The sequence below is a fragment of the Heptranchias perlo genome, chromosome 23, assembly GCF_035084215.1.
Source record: "Heptranchias perlo isolate sHepPer1 chromosome 23, sHepPer1.hap1, whole genome shotgun sequence".
Taxonomy (NCBI): Eukaryota; Metazoa; Chordata; class Chondrichthyes; order Hexanchiformes; family Hexanchidae; genus Heptranchias; species Heptranchias perlo.
The window spans coordinates 41,379,690-41,403,370 of NC_090347.1; the positions used below are offsets into that span (position 1 = coordinate 41,379,690).

The 23,681-nt window shown below is 47.3% G+C and overlaps 1 protein-coding gene across 1 annotated transcript in view; it reads right to left on the minus strand.

Annotated features, from left to right (window-relative positions):
• Positions 1–1,217: 1,217 nt before the first annotated feature.
• LOC137341264 (tripartite motif-containing protein 16-like) overlaps positions 1,218–23,681 on the minus strand; it is a 41,187-nt gene continuing 18,723 nt past the window's right edge. Inside the window, exons 4-6 of the mRNA XM_068004366.1 lie at positions 21,086–21,257; positions 18,380–18,469; positions 1,218–3,562 (exon numbers count right to left, since the gene is read on the minus strand). Coding sequence (XP_067860467.1) covers positions 2,982–3,562; positions 18,380–18,469; positions 21,086–21,257 — 843 coding nt within the window. The 3' untranslated portion in view covers positions 1,218–2,981. The remainder of the gene's footprint in view (positions 3,563–18,379; positions 18,470–21,085; positions 21,258–23,681) is intronic.

Consider the following 23,681-nt stretch of genomic DNA (forward strand, 5'->3'; position numbering starts at 1 on the left):
CTGCGCCACAGTCTGCCAATGCCTGCGGAGCTGCAGTCTGGAGGGTCTCCTGCCACCCTACGGTACCTGTTGGCCCTCCTTTCATATACCCCTTCCACCAAGACCTCCAGTGCATCATCAGAGAAGCGTGGGGCCCTCTCTCGTGCCGGTCCTGCCATCTCTGCGGCCATCTTTCCCTCCTCCTAGTGAACTGTGCATGTCCCATTTAAAATGTGCAGCGACGTGCGCTGAGCACGCCCCATTTCCAACCTCCCCATTGTCTGTGCAGCCTCTTATCAGCGTGGGCAGCGCTGGCTGCACGGAGATATCATGGTAAGTAGCAGGCAGCTCAAAATTCAGGTGCTGCCTGCATAGGGGCCATTGAGCGCAGGGTAATAGTGGATCACGCTACCCGCGCCCAAAAATGGCCCTTATTGAATTTTTTTTTCCCCCCCCGTTGATTCATATAGAGGTTTCTTGTCACTCGCTTTAATAGAACGGCACAACTTTTATGACTGACCAATGCTTTGAGCAGAATAAGACACAACTTCTGAACGTGATATCGGAATTATGCAACCTTCAAATATTCATTTCTACTCTCTTCAGGTCTTTACGATGCTGAGAGGCAGAGGTGATGTTTACTCCTTGACTTGGACTGTGAGCCCAGAACTCAATGGAACGACCACTAGTAAAATGCTTGGGTCACAGTTTAATCTCTCCATTTTTCCCTCCACCACCTTGTCATCTCTCAGTTGTTGTCTCTGACATATTCTGAGATGAGGCGACCCCACCCATCCTCATCTCCGTTCTAACTGTGCATCTTTTACCTCTTCAGAGTCACACCATCCCTTGATTGTCTAGAGAACATGTTCTCTTACTTGCTTTCAGCAAGAAAGTCTTTTCGATTAAAGACCGGAACATGTCCTGCCATGTTTTCTCTCCCTCGAATACAACATGTGCCTCGCCTGCCCCGGACTCCCTCCAGGAACCCCCTTCCCAAAACCTACCTTCATGCCAGCAGGCGGTCATATTTTCCTCAGGCCAGCAGCCACTTCCCATTCACTTCCCGCCCGTTAAGGGGCCTTGGGAATTAACATACCCCAGGCCTGTTTACTGCTCCAGTTGGTGAGTTTCTAACTGCACAAAATCTCCCTGGAGTTAAAATCAGGGCCAACCTTTAGAGAAATGTGAGGAGCAGTCATTCAATATATAGTTTCAGGACCACATCACACATAAAATGATGGTATACATAACCTTTATTGATCTAAATCTTATTCAATTGTAGTGAAGTAGTAAGAGTTTGCTTTTTGTAAACATTATCCATTGATAACAGTTTTTGTATATAACTGGAACATAGAAAGAGAGAGGTTTATTTTAACGAATGCTTTCATATGTTTTTAATAAAACAGCAAGCTCTTGTCGCTCCCCCACTGCAAACGCCCAACTCATAACTGGGTGGAGGAGCTGGGAGCAAATGTGAAACTATGTGATATACGCGATGGAACAGCAGGAAGAGAATAAAATAGCATTGAAGGCATTATGGGCGCAGAAGTGACACTTCCAGCACTCAGCAGCATCACATGTTGGGGCTGGACGGTCTGGGCTCGAGGCCTTCTCCACCGGGAGTGTGGATGGAGCAATCGAGGGCAGGTTCCTCCATCCTTCCCCCTCCCCCATATGGCTGGATGGATGGAGAATCCCTGGAACACTCCCACCTCCCGATCTCCTGATCTCCACCGCCAGCACGGTGAGACCACCCTGGTGCGCGCCTAGAAAATTGGCACAATGATGCTGGTGACACACCACCACCATGCTTTCCACTGATAGTGTGGACACCGCCACCCCACCTTGAATAGAATAACCGCACAGAGAATAAGGGACCGCCTGGGCATGAGTACAAAGTGAGAGTCTGTCGGCGGGGAACTGAGAGCCGCATTGGGTCATACTCCCACCTCGGCGGCTGGGTTTAATTCATTCTCGGGATGTAGGCGTCGCTGGTAAGGCCAGCGTTTATTGCCCATCCCCAGTTGCCCTCAAGAAGATGGTGCTAGCGCTGTCTTCTTGAACCGCTGCAGTCCGTGTGGTGAAGGTACTGTCAGGTGGGGAATTCCAGGATTTTGACCCAGCGATGATGAAGGAATGGCTGGCTATATATGTCCACATCAGTATGTGTGACTTGGAGGGGAACTTGGAGGTGATGTTGTTCCCATGTGCCTGCTGCCCTTGTCCTTCTAGGTGGTGGAGGTTGCGGGTTTGGGAGGTGCTGTCGGAGAAGCCTTGGCAAGTTGCTGCAGTGCATCCTGTGGATGGTACACACTGCAGCCACAGTGCGCCGATGGTGAAGGGAGTGAATGTTTAGGGTGGTGGATGGGGTGCCGATCAAGCGGGCTGCTTTGTCCTGGGTGGTGTCGAGCTTCTTGAGTGTTGTTGGAGCAGCACTCATCCAGGCAAGTGGAGAGTATTCCATCACACTTCCTTGTGATGGTGGAAAGGCTTTGGGGAGTCAGGAGGTGAGTCCCTCGCCGCAGAATATCCAGCTCAAACTATTAGCAATAAAGATCTCCAGTACAATGAGCTTGGTTGGTCTTAATGCAAGTCCCCTTGTGTGTGGGTCTACCAGGTAGTGTGGTACTCAACCATCTAGACCAGGGCCCAAGGATCAATCCCTGGTTGTGGTGGATCTACCTGATCTCAGCTGAGGCAGTAGTGGGGATGCTACAATTCACCTCAAAGCCCCAAGGAGCAAATATCAGCGGTACCTGCTCCTCAATGCTGCCTGGTGACCTCTGGTAACTGCACGTGTGTTGGTTTCGGGTGAGGACAGTCATCAGGCTTGGTTGCGATGCCATCTATGGTGGAATAGCCGAATGGCACTCACTGTCCAAGCCCACATGGCCATTTGGGAGAGTTGACCCAGTGAGACCCAGTTGCCTTCAGAACACATGCATTAAAAAAAATAGGTGAGAAAAAATATTAATACTAAAAAAATTGCCTGCCCCTGGTTACTTGGGCTGGCAAATACAAAGAGATGTGCCTGACCCAATCCAAAACACAGGATACAGCGGCTCTTTAAAGACAGCTTGGAACCTGTGTAGCAGCTTCATCGTGCCAGCCACTCCATAAAATGACAAGGTGCCAGCCGGATAATCCAGGAAAATCCCAATCCGGTTGTATGCCTGATCGGGTAACTTCGACTCAACCTTATTGTGCCAGGTGGACACAGAGTAAGGCACACGATGCAATCCATTCAACAGGCCACTAGGGGGCATGATTTCTAAACACCAGGACACGTCATTCCTCCCCAGGTAACAGGTGCATTCCCTGCCTTTCCGGTTCATCCTCTTATATGTAATTCCCACGTCGGCCCAGACACCCCACAGGCCCTCGACGAGCTGAACCTCCCAGTAACATTTCCCCTGGTACGAGCTCTCCAAACACATGACTTGCCGGCAGTTGTCAAATCTCTCAGGGTGTTCTGGATAGTGCCATGACTTTGGATAGGTGTGCTCCACTCTCTGACCCCTACTAGACAAGCGAAGGTATTCATTTGCTGTGTTTGGATCAAAAGTCAGCTTCATGGCATCTAAGAGACAGAAAGACAATGGCTTTTGATCTCATCTTGAACTCTTTTTTTCTCCTTATTGTAACAGTACATCAACATTCGTTACATTGAGGTGTTAGCCGCAGCTCAGTCAGAGGTTGTGGGTTCAAGTCCCACTCCAGATACTTCAGCACATAATCTAAGCTGACACTCCAGGTCATTGTCACATTGCTGTTTGTGGGACCTTGCTGTGCGCAAATTGCCTGCCGCGTTTCCTGCATTAGAATTACAGGAGAATAGACTGGATGAATGTGTGGCTGCAGGGATGGTGTAGGAGGGAGGGATTTAGATTCCTGGGACTGGTTTTTGGGGAAGGTGGGACCTGTACAAGCGGGACGGGTTACACCCGAGCAGGACCGGGACCAATGTCCTCGCGGGGGTGTTTGCTAGTGCTGTTGGGGAAGGTTTAATCTAGAGTGGCAGGGGGATGGGAACCTGAGCGGGGAGTCAGAAGGGAGTAAAGTTGAGAGCAGCAAGAGAGGGGAAGACCCAGGGGAAATTTACAATACAAATAGTACAAACAGTTGTTCAAGAACAAGTGAACGGGAAAAGCATAGAGCAGCAGAATGAAAGTGTACTTTAGGCACGACAGATAAAGTGAAAACTAGAAGGCGTAAAGTGATTATCCCAGCATCAAAGCTGAAGGTCAGGCTAGGGCGTGTGGCCCAACTAAGAGTTCTATATACAAATGCATGGAGTATAAGGAATAAATTAAATGAACTACACGTTCAAATTCAAATTGGAGGGTATGACATGATAGCTAGTACTGAGACATGGCTGCAGGATGGTCAGGATTGGGAACTAAATATACCGGGTTACAAGGTCTACAGGAGAGATAGGGAAAATGGAAGAGGGAGAGGAGTAGCCTTAGTGATTAGAGATGAAATCACTTCAATGATAAAGGATATAAGGAGAGGTAAGCAGCCAACAGAGACCTAATGGGTTAAATTGAGAAATAGGAAAGGATCTAAGACTATAGTGGGAGTTGTATATAGGACCCCTGGCAGCAGCTCTGAAGTGCTAGATTGTATAAATGCAGAGATTAGACAAGCACGTAACAAAGGCATAGTGGTCTTAATGGGGGACTTTAACCTTCACATAGATTGGGAAAAGCAGACTAGCAACTGTCAGAAAGGTAGTGAATTTCTTGAGTGTGTCTGGGATAGTTTTCTACAGCAGTATGTCCTAGAGGCAACAAGGGGGCAAGCCATACTAGATTTAGTAATGAGTAATGAACCAGATTTAGTTAACAGCTTAACTGTGCGTGAACATCTATCCAACAGTGATCATAACATGATCGAGTTCAATGTATGTAAGGAATCTTACAACACCAGGTTATAGTCCAACAGTTTTATTTGAAAATCACAAGCTTTCGGAGATTATCTCCTTCGTCAGGCCTTCTCCTTCACCTGACGAAGGAGAAAGCCTCCGAAAGCTTGTGATTTTCAAATAAAACTGTTGGACTATAACCTGGTGTTGTAAGATTCCTTATATTTGTCAACCCCAGTCCATCACCGGCATCTCCACATCAGAGTTCAATGTAGTGTTTGAAAGGGAAAAAAGTGAATCAGCTGCTAAGATTCTAAACTTGGGTAAGGCCGACTTCAATGGGATGACATTCTCGTATATCCCCTGACATCCAAGGTTCCAAGAACTCCAGGGAACCTTGGATGTCAGGGGATATACGAGAATGGATTAGGAAAAAAAGGAGGGCTTTTGGCAGATACAAAAGGCTAAAGACGGAGGAAGCCCTAGAGGAGTACAAAAAGTGCAGGGGGATACTTAAAAAAGAAATTAGGAGATCAAGGAGGGGCCATGAAATAACACTGGCGAGCAAAATAAAGGAAAATCCTAAGATGTTTTATAAGTATATTAAGGGTAAGAGGATGACTAGGGAAAAAATAGGGCCCATTAGGGACAAAAATGGCAATCTGTGTGTGGAGCCGGCAGATGTAGGAGGGGTTCTAAATGAATTTTTTGCATCTGTTTTCACTATGGAGAAGGACGATGTAGACATAGAAATACGGCAGGGGGACTGTGATATACTCGAACATATTAACATCGAGCGGGAGGAGGTATTGGCGGTTTTAGCGGGCCTAAAAATGGATAAACCCCCAGGCCCGGACGAAATGTATCCCAGGCTACTGTGTGAGGCAAAGGAGGAGATTGCGGGGGCTCTAACACATATATTCAGAACCTCTCTGGCCACAGGGGATGTGCCCCAGGACTGGAGAACCGCTAATGTAGTACCATTATTCAAGAAGGGGAGTAGGGAAAAACCAGGGAACTACAGGCCAGTGAGCCTAACATCAGTGGTAGGAAAATTATTGGAAAAAATTCTGAAGGACAAAATTAGTCTCCACTTGGAGAAGCAAGGATTAATCAGGGATAGTCAACATGGCTTTGTCAAGGGAAGATCATGTCTGACTAATTTGATTGAATTTTTTGAGGGGGTGACTAGGCGTGTGGATGAGGGTAACGCAGTGGATGTGGTATACATGGATTTCAGTAAGGCCTTCGATAAAGTCCCCCACAGGAGACTGGTCAAGAAGGTACGAGCCCATGGAATCCAGGGTGCCTTGGCACTTTGGATACAAAACTGGCTTAGTGGCAGAAGGCAGAGGGTGATGGTCGAAGGTTGTTTTTGTTACTGGAAGCCTGTGGCCAGTGGGGTACCACAGGGATCGGTGCTGGGTCCCTTGCTGTTTATGGTCTACATTAATGACTTGGATATGAATGTAAAAGGTATGATCAGTAAGTTCGCTGATGATACAAAAATTGGTAGGGTGGTAAATAGCGAGGAGGATAGCCTCAGTCTGCAGGACGATATAGATGGGTTGGTCAGATGGGCGGAACAGTGGCAAATGGAATTTAACCCGGAAAAGTGCGAGGTGATGCACTTTGGAGGGACTAACAAGGCAAGGGAATACACAATGAATGGGAGGACCCTCGGCAAGACAGAGGGTCAGAGGGATCTTGGTGTGCAAGTTCACAGATCCCTGAAGGCGGCGGAACAGGTAGATAAGGTGGTAAGGAAGGCATATGGGATACTTGCCTTTATTAGCCGAGGCATAGAATATAAGAGCAAGGAGGTTATGATGGAGCTGTATAAAACACTGGTTAGGCCACAGCTGGAGTACTGTGTGCAGTTCTGGTCGCCACACTACAGGAAGGATGTGATCGCTTTGGAGAGGGTGCAGAGGAGATTCACCAGGATGTTACCAGGGCTGGAGTGCTTCAGCTATGAAGAGAGACTGGGAAGATTGGGTTTGTTTTCCTTGGAGCAGAGGAGGCTGAGGGGGGACATGATTGAGGTGTATAAAATTATGAGGGGCACAGATAGGATGGATACTAAGGAGCTTTTTCCCTTCGTTGAGGGTTCGATAACAAGGGGACATAGATTCAAGGTAAAAGGCGGGAGGTTTAGAGGGGATTTGAGAAAGAACTTTTTCACCCAGAGGGTGGTTGGAGTCTGGAACTCACTGCCTGAAAGGGTTGTGGAGGCAGGAACCCTCACAACATTCAAGAAGCATTTGGATGAGCACTTGAAATGCCATAGCATACAAGGCTACGGACCAAATGCTGGGATATGGGATTAGAATAGACAGGGCTTGATGGCCGGCGCGGACACGATGGGCCGAAGGGCCTCTATCCGTGCCGTATAACTCTATGACTCTATGACTCTATGAGACAGAGACTGTCCACAGTAAACTGGGCAAATCTGTTAATGGGTAAAATGACTGATGATCAGTGGGAAATGTTTAAAGAAACATTTAGTGTGATACAGAACCGGTTTATACCCCTGAGGGGCAAGAACTCTACTTGCCAAAAAAAACAACCATGGACAACTAAAGAGGTAAGGGACAGTAAACATAACTAAAGAGGTAAGGGACAGTATAAGACATAAGGAAAGGGCATACAAAAAGGCAAAAAATGGCACAGATCCTGGCGAATGGGAAAGACACAAAGATCAACAAAGGGTAACAGATAGTAAGAGCTACAAAAAGAGAGTATGAAAAGAAACTTGCAAAGGATATCAAAACCAATACGAAGAACTTTTATAGTTATAGTTATAGAGGATGGTCAGGATCAGTGTTGGCCCCTTAAAAACTGAATGTGGGGATATTATCATTGACAATGGGGAAATGGCGAACATGTTGAACGATTACTTTGCGTCAGTATTTACAGTAGAAAAAGAGGATAGCATGCCGGAAATCCAAAGAAAACTAATATTGAATCGGGAACAGGGGCTCAATAAAATTAACATAAGTAAAGCAACAGTAATGAAGAAAATAACAGCACTAAAGAGTGACAAATCCCCAGAACCAGATAGTTTCCATCCCAGGGTTTTAAAGGAAGTAGGTGAGCACATTGCAGATGCCCTAACTATAATCTTTCAAAGTTCTCTAGATTCAGGAACTGTCCCTCTCGATTGGAAAATTGCACATGTCACTCTGCTTTTTAAGAAAGGAGAGAGAGGGAAACCGGGGAATTATAGGCCAGTTAGCCTAACATCTGTTGTGGGGAAAATGCTGGAGTCTATAATTAAGGATAGGGTGACTGAACACCTCAAGAATTTTCAGTTAATCAGAGAGAGCCAGCATGGATTTGTAAAAGGTAGGTCGTGCCTGACAAACCTGATTGAATTTTTTGAAGAGGTGACTAAAGTAGTGGACAGGGGAATGTCAATGGATGTTATTTATATGGACTTACAGAAGGCATTTGATAAGGTCCCACATAAGAGACTGTTAGCTAAGATAGAAGCCCATGGAATCAAGGGAAAAGTACGGACTTGGTTAGGAAGTTGGCTGAGCGAAAGGCGACAGAGAGTAGGGATAATGGGTAGGTACTCACATTGGCAGGATGTGACTAGTGGAGTCCCGCAGGGATCTGTCTTGGGGCCTCAATTATTCACAATATTTATTGACGACTTAGATAAAGGCATAGAAAGTCTCATATCTAAGTTTGCCGATGACACAAAGATTGGTGGCATTGTAAGCGGTGTAGATGAAAACATAAAATCACAAAGCGATATTGATAGATTAGGTGAATGGGCAAAACTGTGGCAAATGGAATTCAATGTAGACAAATATGAGGTCAACCACTTTGGATCAGAAAAGGATAGAACAGGGTACTTTCTAAATGGTAAAAAGTTAAAAACAGTGGATGTCCAAAGGGACTTAGGGGTTCAGGTACATAGATCATTGAAGTGTCATGAACAGGTGCAGAAAATAATCAAGAAGGCTAATGGAATGCTGGCCTTTATATCGAGAGGACTAGAGTACAAGGGGGCAGAAGTTATGCTGAAGCTATACAAAACCCTGGTTAGACCGCACCTGGAGAACTGTGAGCAGTTCTGGGCACCGCACCTTCAGAAGGACATATTGGCCTTGGAGGGAGTGCAGCATAGGTTTATTAGAATGATACCCGGACTTCAAGGGTTAAGTTACGAGCAGAGATTACTCAAATTGGGGTTGTATTCTCTAGAGTTTCGAAGGTTAAGGGATGATCTGATCGTAGTTTATAAGATATTAAGGGGAACAGATAGGGTGGAGAGAGAGAAACTATTTCCGCTGGTTGGGGATTCTAGGAGTCGGGGGCACAGTCTAAAAATTAGAGCCAGACCTTTCAGGAACGAGATTAGAAAATATTTCTACACACAAAGGGTGGTAGAAGTTTGGAACTCTCTTCCGCAAATGGCAATTGATACCAGCTCAATTGCTAAATTTAAATCTGAGATAGATAGCTTTTTGGCAACCAAAGGTATTAAGGGATATGGGCCAAAGGCAGGTATATGGAGTTAGATCACAGATCAGCCATGATCTTATCAAATGGCGGAGCAGGGCACGAGGGGCTGAATGGCCTACTCCTGTTCCTCTATTCCTATGTTCCTATTGCAACAGTGACTACATTTCAAAAAAAGTACTTCATTGGCTGTAAAGTGTCCTGAGGTCATGAAAGGCTCTATATAAATGCAAGTCTTTCTTTCTTTTCTTTTCCATAACATGTACAGTATATGGTGTAGTTTCTATGGCACAGTGCGGTACTGACTGGCTTGCATTGTGGATAGTCCCGGTGACCTGATTCCAAGAAGGAGCAGTCAGTGTGCTTACCCGCTCTATCGGTGCAGGTTTTGGTTGTGCCACCATAGCTATGTGGGAGTTTATCCTGTTCGGGTGCAATGGTGCACCAGATAAGGAAAGAAAGAATTTGCATTTATATAGCGTCTTTCACGGCCTCAGGATGTCCCAAAGTGCTTTACATCCAATGAAGTATTTTTGAAGTGTAGTCACTGTTGTAATGTAGGAAACATGGCAGCCAATTTGCACACAGCAAGATCCCACAAACAGCAATGAGATAATGACCAGATAATCTGTTTTAGTGATGTTGCCTGAGGGAAAAATATTGGCCAAGACACCAGGTCTGTGTATTATTGACGGTACAGTACTGCTCCAGTAGTTACAATACGTCAGCTTGATCTCCTTGATGGGCTCAGAAACATGTGACCCAACCCATCCCCCACCTACCAGAAACAACACACTCAGTCTGAAGCTGGTTTCTAAAGTGCAGATCATGGTAATATTGTATTTGCTGACCGCACGTGCAATAGAGTCAGCAGATACAGTGTTAAAGAATGAATAGTACCAAAACCCCTTTCTATCACTCTAGTCTCTAGTCTCTAGTTCAGAGGCCACTATTTAGAATGGTTATATTTTCTAACAGCCAATGATAATCATTGTATTTACCTGAGAAACCTTTCAAAATGCAATACATTTGATTAAAAAGAACTCAAATTAGGATGAGGAAAGGCACGGTTGGGGATTTTCCTATGTCCGATCCCGCCTGGAAGCAGCAGAAAATTTGGAGCAGTGAGCCCTACCACCGCCTCAACCACACCAACCGGGGATTTCGCCTCCCGTCGCCCTTGCTCGCTCCTTCCCTACCAGCTGCGTGTAAATGGCGATGGGGGCGTGGGGCCCTGGTCCGCAGTGGATTTTCCTTCTATCTCTCCATCTTATCGCCATTTCCTGGGCCTGCCGTGAGGAAGGTGACGGTGGGCCCAAGGTTTATGAAGTATCGGCCCTGAGGTGCCTCCATGGATGAAGGGAGCACTTTAGCAGCCTCCTCTCCCTCCATTCCGCCCCTCACATTTGCCTGTTGTCCGGTTTCAGCCGAGGCCTTCGAAAGGACATCATTTTTTTTTATTCATTCATGGGATGTGGGCGTCGCTGGCAAGGCCAACATTTATTGCCCATCCCTAATTGCCCTTGAGAAGGTGGTGGTGAGCCGCCTTCTTGAACCACTGCAGTCCGTGTGATCTTCAGGGCATTTCTGCCCCTTTAAGTTCCCTCGCTGGACCTCCTAGTGCTACGGCTTGCTGCACCACCATTCGGATTCTCTTCCTTCGCACCGGTGAGATCCCTCTTTTTGGCAGGATTCTCGCCAGCAGCCTGCCATCCATGGTCAATGAGTCCCAACCCGTGAATATGGGTCAAGGCTGGGTCAGATACAGAGAGGTGGTGAGGCGGGGGGGAGATCCTATCCCACTGGAAGTCTGTCCTAAAGAATAGAATGCACCCCCCATCCACTGCCTCTCTGACGCTCTCTGTCCAGTTGTCTCTGGCTTATGCACTCACTGAGCTAAAAATTTGAACAGTTGATAACATATAAGCCTTTACCAAAAAAAAATTAGCTTTTTTTTCAAATATTTTGGAAAAACACAGAAACAAAAGTTCAAAAGTCCTTTTACACAATGATGATATAGTTTGACCCTTGCCCTGGTAGAACCCTGCCAATGCATAATAGGGAATTTTGCACATGCTCAGACTGCGCTACCGCCCTGAAGCTCAAAGCATGAAAGTTATTGATCAAAATGTCAACTTCAAAATTGCAGTTAGTGATATAAAGTGTCAGAACTGAGAAACTTTTTTGAGCAGGTTGGTTGGTTCACTTGGTTAGCCTTTTGGCCTTTAAATAAGTTAGTGTATGAGTCCATTCCAATGGATCGCTCTAGCAGAGAGCTTGCAAAAACACAAGGGGATGAATGGCTTCCGTCTGCATTGTAAACTTCTATAAGCTCTATGGATAAGTTTGCATGTCACCCAATTAACTAGGAGAAATTTGCTTGAGTTGGAATAAATTTATATACTATGCAAACAACTGCAAGAAATTTGAATAAATTATGAATTGATCAGCATAAATTTATAAATTTGATGGGGAAATGAACTAATCAGAGATAAATGCAGGAAACAGAGCCAAAATAGGAACAAAAGTTGTCATAGAAAAAAGCATGATAGGAAAAGCATGACAGGGTAGGGGTTTTACATGTAAAAGATGTGCAAAGCTTTATTGTCACAGACATATGCCAGCAGATCTATCAACATATTGCTCATGGTAAGTCAGGGGTTAAAGTGTTACAATGAGAGGTACTGGAGAGTGGGAGTGGGACAGGCCTGCACTAAAAAGATTTGGAAAGAGATTTGTAAAGAGATGTAGTCAGAGACTGAGGCGATTTTCAACTGTTTCTTACAAAATGTGAGGCAATTAGAATTCTTGGTGTGACAGAAACAATAGATGCAGCACCATCACTAATATAGTTGTGGATTGGTCATGAAGCTATACGCGGCGTGTCAGTGCCAGCAGTCTCTCTGCCATCTTCATGTCACTGCTTCTCTCTCTGTCTCCCACCACTTCTGCTTCAATCTCCCTTTCTCTTCTTTTCTGCACCACTCTTTTTTTCTTGTTTTCTCCTTTCTTTCTGGGTGGGAGGAGTTGGATGGTGTCACATGATGTTATATGGCATGACGTGACTTAGCATGACATGGCATGGCATGATGTGATGTGACATGGCATGGCATGGTGTGGCATGGTGTGATATGGCATGGTGTGATGTGACATGATGTGACATGACATGACGTGACGTGGCATTTGTGACGCAGCATGGCATGATATGATGTAGCGTGACATGCCATGGCGTGGTGTGGCATGGTGTGACATGGCATTGGTGAAGAAGGAAGCTGCTAAAGGCTGGAGGCCCACATTTTCTCCTTCAGGTGTGGGAGGAATTTAGCTGTTGGCAGCTCCTTTCCCACACTCTATCCATCTTGCTTCCCTCCCTCCTACCACATCCACATCCTTTCCCCTTCCCACTATCCCAATGTTTCCATCATCTTCCATACCCATTCCCCTTCACACTATCCCCTTCTCCTTTATCCATCACTCCATGTCCTGTTCCCTCCCTCTGAGGATGGTTGACTCGAGGCCAAAAGCTTCCCTCCTATTCCCCTCCCTCAAAACCACTATCCCCTACCCTGCTTCCCATTCTAGCTTAGTGCTAGGAAACCTTTGAAGGCAAAGCAACTGGGTCAGAGTGGCCCAAGAGCAGGTGAAGGAGTAATCGCCAGTACCCAGGAACCTGAGCAGATAGGGAAAAGACAGCCAGAGACCACATGACAGCAGGCCCAGAGGCAGAAAGCAGCTAGAGAAAGAATGGGCCTGAGGCCTGTGTAGTTGGCCTGTAAGTTAATTTAAAAATTAAATAGAATTGTTAAATTACATTTTAGAATAAAAAAAACTTACCTGCAGGGAACATGGAGTTAAAAATAAATATAAAATGTAAACTTACCTGCAGCGCCGCCTAGAGGAACAGACCTGGGAGACGGGCCTTGGAGGAGCAGCAGCGCCACCTAGTAGTGGGAGGACTGAAAGGTAAGTATAATGGTCAGAATACATACCTTACAGTCAAAAGTAATGCCTAGGTGTTACGACCAGGCGTGACAAAACCGTAATACAGGAAGTAAGTACGACATCAGCAAGTGCGTGCTAGGCGCACAGCGCTGAGATTCCTCGGGGGTTCCTCTTGCTGTAACTCTGACGGAGACTGGCGGAACCCAGCAGAGTTTCCTATCGCCGTGTAAAGAGGTGGAACGGCAGCAAAGGGCCGTAGCCAGGGGCAGGGACTCTCTGTGCCAGGGGTTGCCACTCCTCTGGCTCCGTCAGGACCCTGCATATCGGTGGAAGGAGATTGAGGCGAACCGGCCCCCAGAAGGGTGAGGGTGGAAAGCAGCCCAGACCCCCGAAGAAGAGTTTGACATTTTTAATTTAAAGATTGGCCCCCTTATACAGTCTGCAGAGACTATGGCTGGGATCGGGGGGGAGGGTGGAAGCGGTGACCTGGGCAATTCCTCCCACTCGAGAGACGGTGGGGGAGAGAGGGCAGAAGTTTCCAGCCGCCATGGGTAGGCAGGTGTTGGAAAAGTGCCCAAAATGACGCTTGTACCTTGTACCCGCCTGTGCCATGCTAACGAGATCTCCTTCCACTGCCTCCGGAGACTTCAGTGGGGTTTGCGCAGGAGGGCATCGGCGTAACTACTCTTGGATTTTAGGCTCCAAATTTTTTAACATATATAAGCTGCTGTGGGCCAGAGGATTCGCTGTTTTAATACAACGGGGGTGTTTATGTATGTAGGAGATAACATCGCGGCCACTCATTCGAATAAGTCAAATTTGTTTTTTATTATATGATATTCTGTGGTTTTAACAGGTGCGTTGGTGAGCACATGCCATAACTCTATCCATTATCCTCATAAATAAGTGGATTTTGGATGTGACCCAGTGGGTCGCGCTCCTGCCTCTGAGTCAGAAGGCTGTGTTCAAGTGGCACTCCAGGACTTGAGCACAAAATCCGCAATGATATTCCCAGTGCAGTACTGAGGGGGTGCTACACTATCGGAGATGCCATCTTTTGGAGGAAGCGTTAAGCCAAGGTCCCGTCTGCCCTCTCAGTGGACGTAAAAGATCCCATGGCACTATTTTGAAGAAGAACAGGAGAGTTCTCCCTGGTGTCCAGGCCACTATTTATCCCTCAACCAAAAGAACAGATTACTTGGACATTATCACATTGCTGTTTGTGGGACCTTTCTCTGCGCAAATTGGCTGCCACATTTCCTTATATTGCAACAGTGACTACACTTCAAATGTACTTCATTGGCTATGAATCACTTTGGAACGTCCTGAGGTTGTGAAAGGTGCTATATAAATGCAAGTTCTTTCTTTTATATATAGTTCCATTGTCTATGTATTTGATCTTTATCTTATGTTTTTAAAGCTGAGGACACTTAGTGAGATTGGAAACAATCTATTGCCGGTGAAGAGAGGCACCTGAGGACTGAAATTCCATCGGAAGTGTGATGGGATGGGAGGAGTGCAGAGATCTCGGAGGTTTGTAGGGCTGGAGGAGGTTACAGAGATAGGGAGGGGTGAGGCCATGGAGGGATTTGGATACAAGGATGAGAATTTTAAAATCAAGGCGTTGCCAGATCAGGAGCCAATGTAGGTCAGTGAGCACAGGGGTGATGGGTGAACTGGACTTGGTGCGGGCAGCAGAGTTTTGGATGAGCTCAAGTTTACGGAGGGTGCAAGATGGGAGGCTGGCCAGGATTGCATTGGAATCGTCCAGTCTAGAGGTATCAAAGGCATGCATGAGGGTTTCAATAGCAGATGAGTTGGGGCAGGGGCAGAGACCGGCGCTGTTACAGAGGTGGAAGTAGGCGGTCTTGGTGATGGAGAGGATATGGGGTCAGAAGCTCAGCTCAGGGTCAAATAGGACGCCAAGGTTATGAACAGTCTGGTTCAGCTTCAGACAGTGGCCAGGGAGAGGGATGGAATCGGAGGCTAGGGAACGGAGTTTGTGGCGGGGACTGAAGACAATGGCTTCGGTCTTCCCAATATTTAATTGGAGGAAATTTCTGCTCATCCAATACTGGATGTCGGACAAGCAGTGTGACAAATCAGAGGCCATGGAGGGGTCGAGGGAGGTGGTGGTGAGGTAGAGCTGGGTGTCGTCAGTGTACATGTGGAACCTGACGTGTTTTCAGATGATGTCGTCGAGGGGCAGCATATAGATGAGAAATAGGACAGGGCCAATGATAGGTCCTTGGGGGACTCCAGAGGTAATGGTGTAGGACCGGGAAGAGAAGCCATTGCAGGTGATTCTCTGGCCATGACTGGATAGATAGGAATGGAACCAGGCGAGGGCAGTACCACCCAGCTGCACAACAGAGGAGAGGCATTGGAGGAGGATGGTGTGGTCAAGCATGTCAAAAGCTGCAGACAGGTCGAGAAGGATGAGGAGGGATAGTTCACCATTGTCACAGTCACGTAGGATGTCATTTGTGACTTTGATAAGGGCCGTTTCAGTACTGTGGCAGGGGCGGAAACCTGATTGGAGAGTTTCTAACATGGAGCTGAGGGAAAGATGGGCACGGATTTGGGAGCAATCAAAGTTACCATGCAAATGATTCATTCACATTCAGATTGGGCAAAAGAAAGCCCTGTGTTTATATCCAGCCTGATCACAGCTCTAAGAAATGTCCCAAGCCACTTCATGTACAATGAATTATTTTTTGAAAGTGCAACCACTGTTGTTATGTACATAAACTGACAACCATTTTGTACACAGCAAGAGGCCACAATCTGCAATGACCTGAGTGACCAGACAGTCAGTTTTTTTTGGGTACTAACTGAAGGACAAATGTTGACCAGGACTCCCTGCTGAAGTGGGAAGTGGGATTAGTGAAATGGGATTTTTTAACATCCACCTGAGCTCACAGACAGGGCCTCAGTTTAGTGCCTCACTCTGGGATGGCATTTCCAACAGTGCCGCGCTCCCTCAGTACTGTCTGGAACGTCATGATGTGCCTCAAGTCCGGAGACAGGGCTTGAACCCATGACCTGCAAATCAGAGGCGAGAGTGCTATGATCATACAAACAAGGACGGGCAGGAAAAGACCCTCTGGTCCATCCAGCCTGTCCCATATAATTGTGATACCTTGTGTATCGCGGTACAGACACTCCCCACCCCACCTGGAAGCCATGTGATCTCCTGGGAGAGGCATTAAACCAGATAAAAACTCAGGCCAACTAGGGGAAAGACATCTAGGAAATTCCTCTTAAATGATCGAAACTAGTCCCGGAGATCACCCTGGCCCTGATTAATGTTATACAGTTCCTACGTTTTGTACGAGGTGACCTCCACCCCAGCCAGAAACAGCTACCTTCAAGTGATTAAATAGGATTTATTGCAACCTATTCTGTACGGCCGGCCTGAGCTGAGTCAGATGATAGCTGCAGCCTCGGTCGGGGATGATATAATGGCCTCAGCACCACTGTGTTACGGGGCAGGAAATCTGCCAGGGTTTTCCACACCAGATCAGTATCCAGTGATCCCTGTTGGAAAATGGGTGTGTTCGGATGTCAGGTGGGCTGTGATGCTCCCCATGATCAAATAGGCTGCCAACTAGGGGGCATAATCTTAGGATAAGGGGCTGCTCTTTCAAAACTGAGATGAGGAGAAACTTCTTCACTCAGAGGGTAGTAGGTCTGTGGAATTTGCTGCCCCAGGAAGCTGTGGAAGCTACATCATTAAATAAATTTAAAACAGAAATAGACAGTTTCCTAGAAGTAAAGGGAATTAGGGGTTACGGGGAGCGGGCAGGAAATTGGACATAAAGCTGAGTTCGGATCGGTCAAGGCCCTGTGGGTGGCGGAGCGGGCCCAGGGGCTGAGTGGCCGGGTCCTGCTCCTACTTCTTGTATTCTTTAGATTTGAGGTTAGGATCAGATCAGCCATGATCTTATTGAATGGCGGAGCAGGCTCGAGGAGCCGATTGGCCTACTCCTGCTTCTATTTCTTATGTTCTTATGTTCTTATCCATGAAGAACAGTCAATTGGATGTTGTCAGTGCGCATTGCACCGTAGCCTAGCAAAAGCCAGCTCCTTCTCCTCTTCAACATTACAGTGGTGACCAGGCACTCCGTCCTCTGAAAGGTCAGACCCATGACCAATGTAAGAACTTCCTTCCCTCAATGTTCATGTCAGGGACACAGGAGCTGCTGCAGGTTGCGTCTCAATACCTCTCTGTCTGTTTGCATCTCTCTACCCCTCTTCCTCAGTGTCTCACTCTCTTTCCTACTCAACACACAGACACATTATTCCTTTCACCCAAATCCGTTCTTTTGAAAAAAAACACTCACAACCACTCTGTGCCCTCCCATCTTTCCTGGTTCGCAGATTGTTTGTCCGTCCCAATGATGTCCTCCTCGCCCTTCCCCCACCAGTCATATTCAGAGTTGGGGACCTCAGATTTTCACTGCAGCCTGTCAGTTGGGCTCAGTTGGTAGCACTCTCATCCCTGAGCCAGCAACGCTGCACAGATAATCTAGACTTCGATGGAGTGCTGCATTGTCAGAGGTGCCTCCATTTGGGATGAAACGTTAGGCCCTGTCTGCCTGTTTGGGTGGACATAAAAGATCCCATGGCACTATTCGAAGGCAAGCAGTAGTTCTCCCCAGTGTCCTGGCCAATATTTATCCCATAACCAACATCACTAAAATAGATTACCTGGTCATTTATCACATTGCTGTTTGTGGGATCTTGCTGTGCGCAAATTGGCTGCCACGTTTCCTACATTACAACAGTGACTACGCTTCGCACAAGTATTTCATTGACTGAGGAGCGCTTTGGGATGTCCTGAGGACATGAAAGGCGCTATATAAATGCAAGTTCTTTTTTTCTCACTGGCAGTAATCGAGTGGGAAATCCAGCAACTTTCGATTTGATCAGGAGGCCACTCACGGTCAGCAGCTGATCAATAACCTGATTGCTTGGCCCTGAAAAGAAAAACGTTTCAGAGTGACTGCCATCCCCTGGATCTACGTAATCAGCTGACAGTCCCGAAGCCATAAGGATCCTTGAACTCCACGTGTGACCATTTAAACCAAACTTCCAAAATATACTTACACTGTACGAAATCCTTCCGAACTTTGGGTTCTGGGAGAAGCAGAGAGGCTTGTGGAGACACATCTAACAATCGAGCAGCTTTCTCATTCCCTGCACACAACAAAAGAGATTAAAAAAAGTAGTGTATTTGTGCATTGTGGGTTCATATTCATTACCTTGGCTCAGTTGGTACCACTCTCACCCCTGAGTCAGAAGGTCGCGGGGTCGAGTCCCACTCCAGAGATCTGAGCACGTAATCTGGGCTGACACTCCAGTACAGTAGCGAGGGAGTGCCGCACTGTCGGAAGTACCGTCTTTGCAATGAGATGTTAAAACAAAGCTCCACCTACTCTCTCAGGTGGACGTAAAAGATTCCACAGCACTATTCGAGAAAGAGCAGGGGGAGTTCTCCCCGGTGACCTGGCCTGTATTGTTAGGCGTCCCCAGGCAGCTCGCCAGCAAAGACCTTTTGAATTTCAGGCTGCTGTCCTCACGTAGGTCGTGGGAAAGGGAGGCGACCGGGAGAGAGAGGGCAGGAGGGGCAATTGGGAGATGGGGGCGACTGGGCGCGGGGGTCCCGACGGTGTTCGGGAGACGGGGGTGTAAGAAAATATAGGTTTTAGGTTTTAAAATGTATTTAGTGGATCTAGGCTCAAAAAGGTTTAATTAGCTAAAACTTTAGTTGAAGGTACTATACATGGAATGCTTTTAAATTAACTTACTGCAACTGCAGGCAATAAAAGCCATTGGAATCTTCTTGTTACTAATTAAGGGAAGAACATATGGGTAATCCCTCACTGACCAGACACCCTGGAATGCTAAAACTAGGTGTGTCTTGTCACTCTCGGAGCCTGTAGGGTGATTTATCAACTGTAGGGTCTGCAACGAAATTAAACAAAGAGTGATTAAAGGTCTCCAATTTAGAAGGAGGTAACCCTTGGGTATGTGACCATCAGCAGCCCAGGGCCCACTGTTGGCAGGCCCCCATTGGCCCACTGAGTAATTAAGAGATAAGAGAAAGTGACCTGAATGGGTTAATGCCTGTCAATCATTGGGTATCATTTCTACTATAAAGAAGAGCCCAAAACTCATGCATTGTTGTAGAGGACAGAAAAGAAGGTACCTGGTGGGTAAACGAGAACGAGAGTACGTGCATGAGGGAACATGGAACAAAGTCACTGCCTCTACCCAAAGGACAACGGGGTAATATAATTCTTAATTGTGCTTTGTAAACTACTGCTTAAATACTCTGATGTATTGATTCTTACTTGTGCTAAATAAAGTCACATGGCTAGTAAACATTATGGTGTCAGTCTTGAACATTGAATAGAGAGCCAAAATTGACTACAGGGGTGAGTGATTGCCAGCAGTGGCCCGTGGTTTTAACGTGGGGTCGGGAGGAGCACTCCTGCACCTCCTGGGTCCACATCAAGTGAGTATTTGTCACAAACTTACCTTGTAGGTGGTGGCCTGCAGCGGTCCCTTTAAGGGCCGTAGGTTAGGCCGCACGTAGACCTGGTTTTCCTGGACGCAGCAGGCCTAGTGCCGACTGCATTCAGGGCATCCCAATTTGGTAAAGAAGGCATCAAAAAGGCATTAGGCCCCTTATTAACAAACGCAAAGGGCTTAATGTCTGTTTCAGGCACTGGTCCTGGATGCCTCCTTTGATGCTTATACCAATATGGCTGGTGGCACATTTCCAGCTCAGAATGTGCGTGTGCATGCCACCTGCCATATCGGCACCCCTTTTACCCCTGTAAAACCTGCTTAGCATCATCGAATTTCTAGGCCTATACTTAAAAAAAATGTAATTGACTGCAAAGCGCTTTGGAATGTCCTGAGAGCATGAAAGGTGCTGTATAAATGCAAATCTTTCTTTCTATCATGTTTCAGTTTCAAACTATGATGTTAATTGTGAAAGAGAGAGAGAAGGGGGAGGGGCAATTCTCTATCCATTTAAATGGCGCCATCGAGCAGGATGTAAATGAGGAAAAGGAGAGTTCAGCCAATTCCTGGTGTCAACGGATTGAGTAATGTGGAAAGACTGAAGTACCTGGGACTCTTCAGCCTCGAAAGGAGGTGACGCAGAGGGGAGCTTATCAAAGTATACAAGGTAGTAAATGGGATGGATAAGGTTACTCCAGGGCACTACATCAAGCTACTCCAGGATACTAGAGCAAGAGGGCATCGCCAGAACTGGTGAGAGGATAGATTAAAACTGATGTCAGGGAAAACGCCTTCAAATGAGAGATAGACCTGTTTTTGGCCGGGGTGGCAATCGCCTCATACGAAAGGTGGGTACTGTATAATGTTATCAGGGCCAGAGTGATCTCCTGGACTAGTTTCAATCACCCAAGGGGGTCTGGGTTTTTATCTGGTTTTTTGCCTCTCCCAGGAGATCACATGGATTTCGGGTGGGTGGGGAGTGGTCCTTTCCTCTCCGTCATTGCTCGTATGTTCATATATAGACAGTGATCAACACTTGCATGGGTCTCCAGTTAGAGGCAATAATCTTAGGATACTGTCAGGTGATGTGATGGGGGAAGGTAAGTTGTTTTAATTTTGGACTGATGAGCCGAATGACCTCGCTCCCCCGCATCTACCCTCTGATCTCCTAAATGTAAAGCCTGTGTCAACGTCTCAAGAGATAGGAACACAGGAGCACGAGTAGGCCATTCAGCCCCTCGAGCCTGCTCTGCAAACTGAACTGTTATCGAGTTCACTGACCTTTTGTCTCGGTGCTCTTCAGTTTTCGTTTCATGGCCCGATGCAGACACTCCTTCACCTGGGCCGAAAGTTCAGTGGCAGCGTCGTTGGCACGTGCAAGCTTCGAATGTAAATCGGTCTTTAACTGTGGGACATCGGGCACCTGAGAGGCTGTGCTGAAATAAAGGGACTCCTGAGAGGAAACACAGAATCGTAAGAAAAAAGATGGAAGGAGTTGCATTTATATAGCGCCTTTCACGTCCTCAAGACGTCCCAAAGCGCTTTACAGCCAATGAAGTATTTTTGAAGTGTAGTCAATGGGTGTGGGGGGCAAGTGGAGAGGGGGAGACGAGCGGGAGGGGAGGGCGAATGGGAGGAGACAAGAGGGAGGGAGGGCTCTAGTGGTGGGGGGGGCAAGTGGAAGGGGAGGGAAAATGGGGGGGGCAAGCGGGAGGGAGGGCTTGAGTGGTGGGGGGCGGGACGGGGGTGAGGCGAGCGGGAGGGGGGCTGAGTGGGATGGAGGGGTGAGTGGGAGCGTGGTGAGCAGGAGAGGAGATGAGCAGTTGGGGGGGGGGAGTGAGTGGGGGGCAAGTGGGAAGGGGGCGAGCGGGAGAGGGGAGTGGGAGGGGGAAGCGGGTGGGGGGGTGGGGCGAGCGTTGGCCGGCAGCATCCCACGGTATCAACATGGAGCCATGAGGGGCTCTCATGTATGTAAAATAACTTTTAACTTACCTTTTGGGTGGTAGCCTCCTGCGGTCCCTTGAAGGACCTCTGGTTTGACTGCTGTGCACCTGAGCAAACTGACCGCAGCAAGCACAGTGCACAGTGAGGGTCAGTCGCAAACAGATTGTACAAAAGGTCCTGAAACAGGCGTTAGGCCCCCGATTTGCAAACTCAATGGGTCCACCAACAGTTTCAGGCGGGTACCCTGGACGACTACAGGCAGCTAACCAATATGGCGTGTGGCGCACTCCCGGTGTGAATCGAGAGCACGCGTCGCACATGTGGTCGGATCTCCAGGCCTGTGTGTCTCCCGATTTTCCATTCCCCAGAAATAAAGATCTGTTTGGATTCTTGGGGGGTGATTTTAAACCCCAAGAACGGGTGGGTTGGGGGGCGGGTGGGAGTTGAAAATAGTTGTTCATTTGTGTCGCAACCGCAAAATTTTCGGATTTGCGTTCCCAGTGGGAAGCCTGTACTTTTCCGTGCCGATGTTAAACCCGGAAATAACGCCGGGTTGCAATCGCCACCCAAAAAACAACTATTTTCAACTCCCACCCGCCCCCAACCCACCCGTTCTTGGGATTTAAAATCACCCCCTGGTCTTTAGTTGCAATCAGACATACTCGGAGGGTGAGATGTCCCCAATCAGGATCATACTTTCATATCCGGTGTGTGGAGGCAATTTTCAGCTTCCACAGCTGTTAATGGGTGTTGGGTTGATGGCCATCATTCTATGCAGGTATAATGGATGCCAGCATTGGTAGCCAGGATAAACACTACAAAGGCTGAACCAAATACTTTAACAGCTGTCCGCGATTCTTTCAATTGTCTGGATAAAGCAATGAATCTTGTTGTTTAAAAAGGGAGCAAAGGATAGACCGAGTAATTACAGGCCAGTCAGCCTAACCTCGGTGGTGGGCAAATTATTGGAGTCAATTCTGAGGGACAGGATAAACCGTCATTTAGAAAGGCACGGACTAATCAAGGACAGTCAGCACGGATTTGTTAAGGGGAGGTCGTGTCTGACTAACTTGATTGAATTTTTCGAGGAGGTGACGAGGAGGATCGATGCAGTCTACATGGATTTTAGCAACGTTCCTGACAAGGGCCCACATGAAAAGATTGGTCAAAAAAGTAAAGGCCCATGGGATCCAAGGGTACGGTAGCATAGTGGTTATGTTACTGGACGAGTAATCCGGAGGCCTGGACTAAAATCCAGAGTCATGAGTGCAAATCCTGCCACGGCAGCTGGCGAATTTAAATTCAATTAATTAAATTCAATTAATTAAATAAAAATCTGGAATTAAAATGCTAGTATCAGTAATGATGGCCATGAAATTACCGGATTGTCGTAAAAACCCATCTGGTTCACTAATGTCCTTCAGGGAAGGAAACCTGCCGTCCTTACCTGGTCAGGCTGATATGTGACTCCAGACCCACAGCAATGTGGTTGATTCTTAATTACCCTCTGAAATGGCCGAGCAAGCCACTCAGTTGTAAAATCTCGCAACGAAAAGTCATAATAAGAATAAAACCGGACGGACCACCCGGCATCGGATCACGAGGCACCGGACACGACAACGGCAAAACACCAAGCCCAGTCGACCCTGCAAGGTCCTCCTTACTAACAACTGGGGACTTGTGCCAAAATTGGGAGAGCTGTCCCACAGACGAGTCAAGCAACAGCCTGACATAGCCATACTAACAGAATCATACCTTTCTGCCAACGTACCAGACTCTTCTATCACCATCCCTGGGTATGTCCTGTCCCACTGGCAGGACAGACCCACCAGAGGTGGCGGTACAGTGACAAACAGTCAGGAGGGAGTGGCCCTGGGAGTCCTCAACATTGACTCTGGACCTCATGCCATCAGGTCAAACATGGACAAGGAAA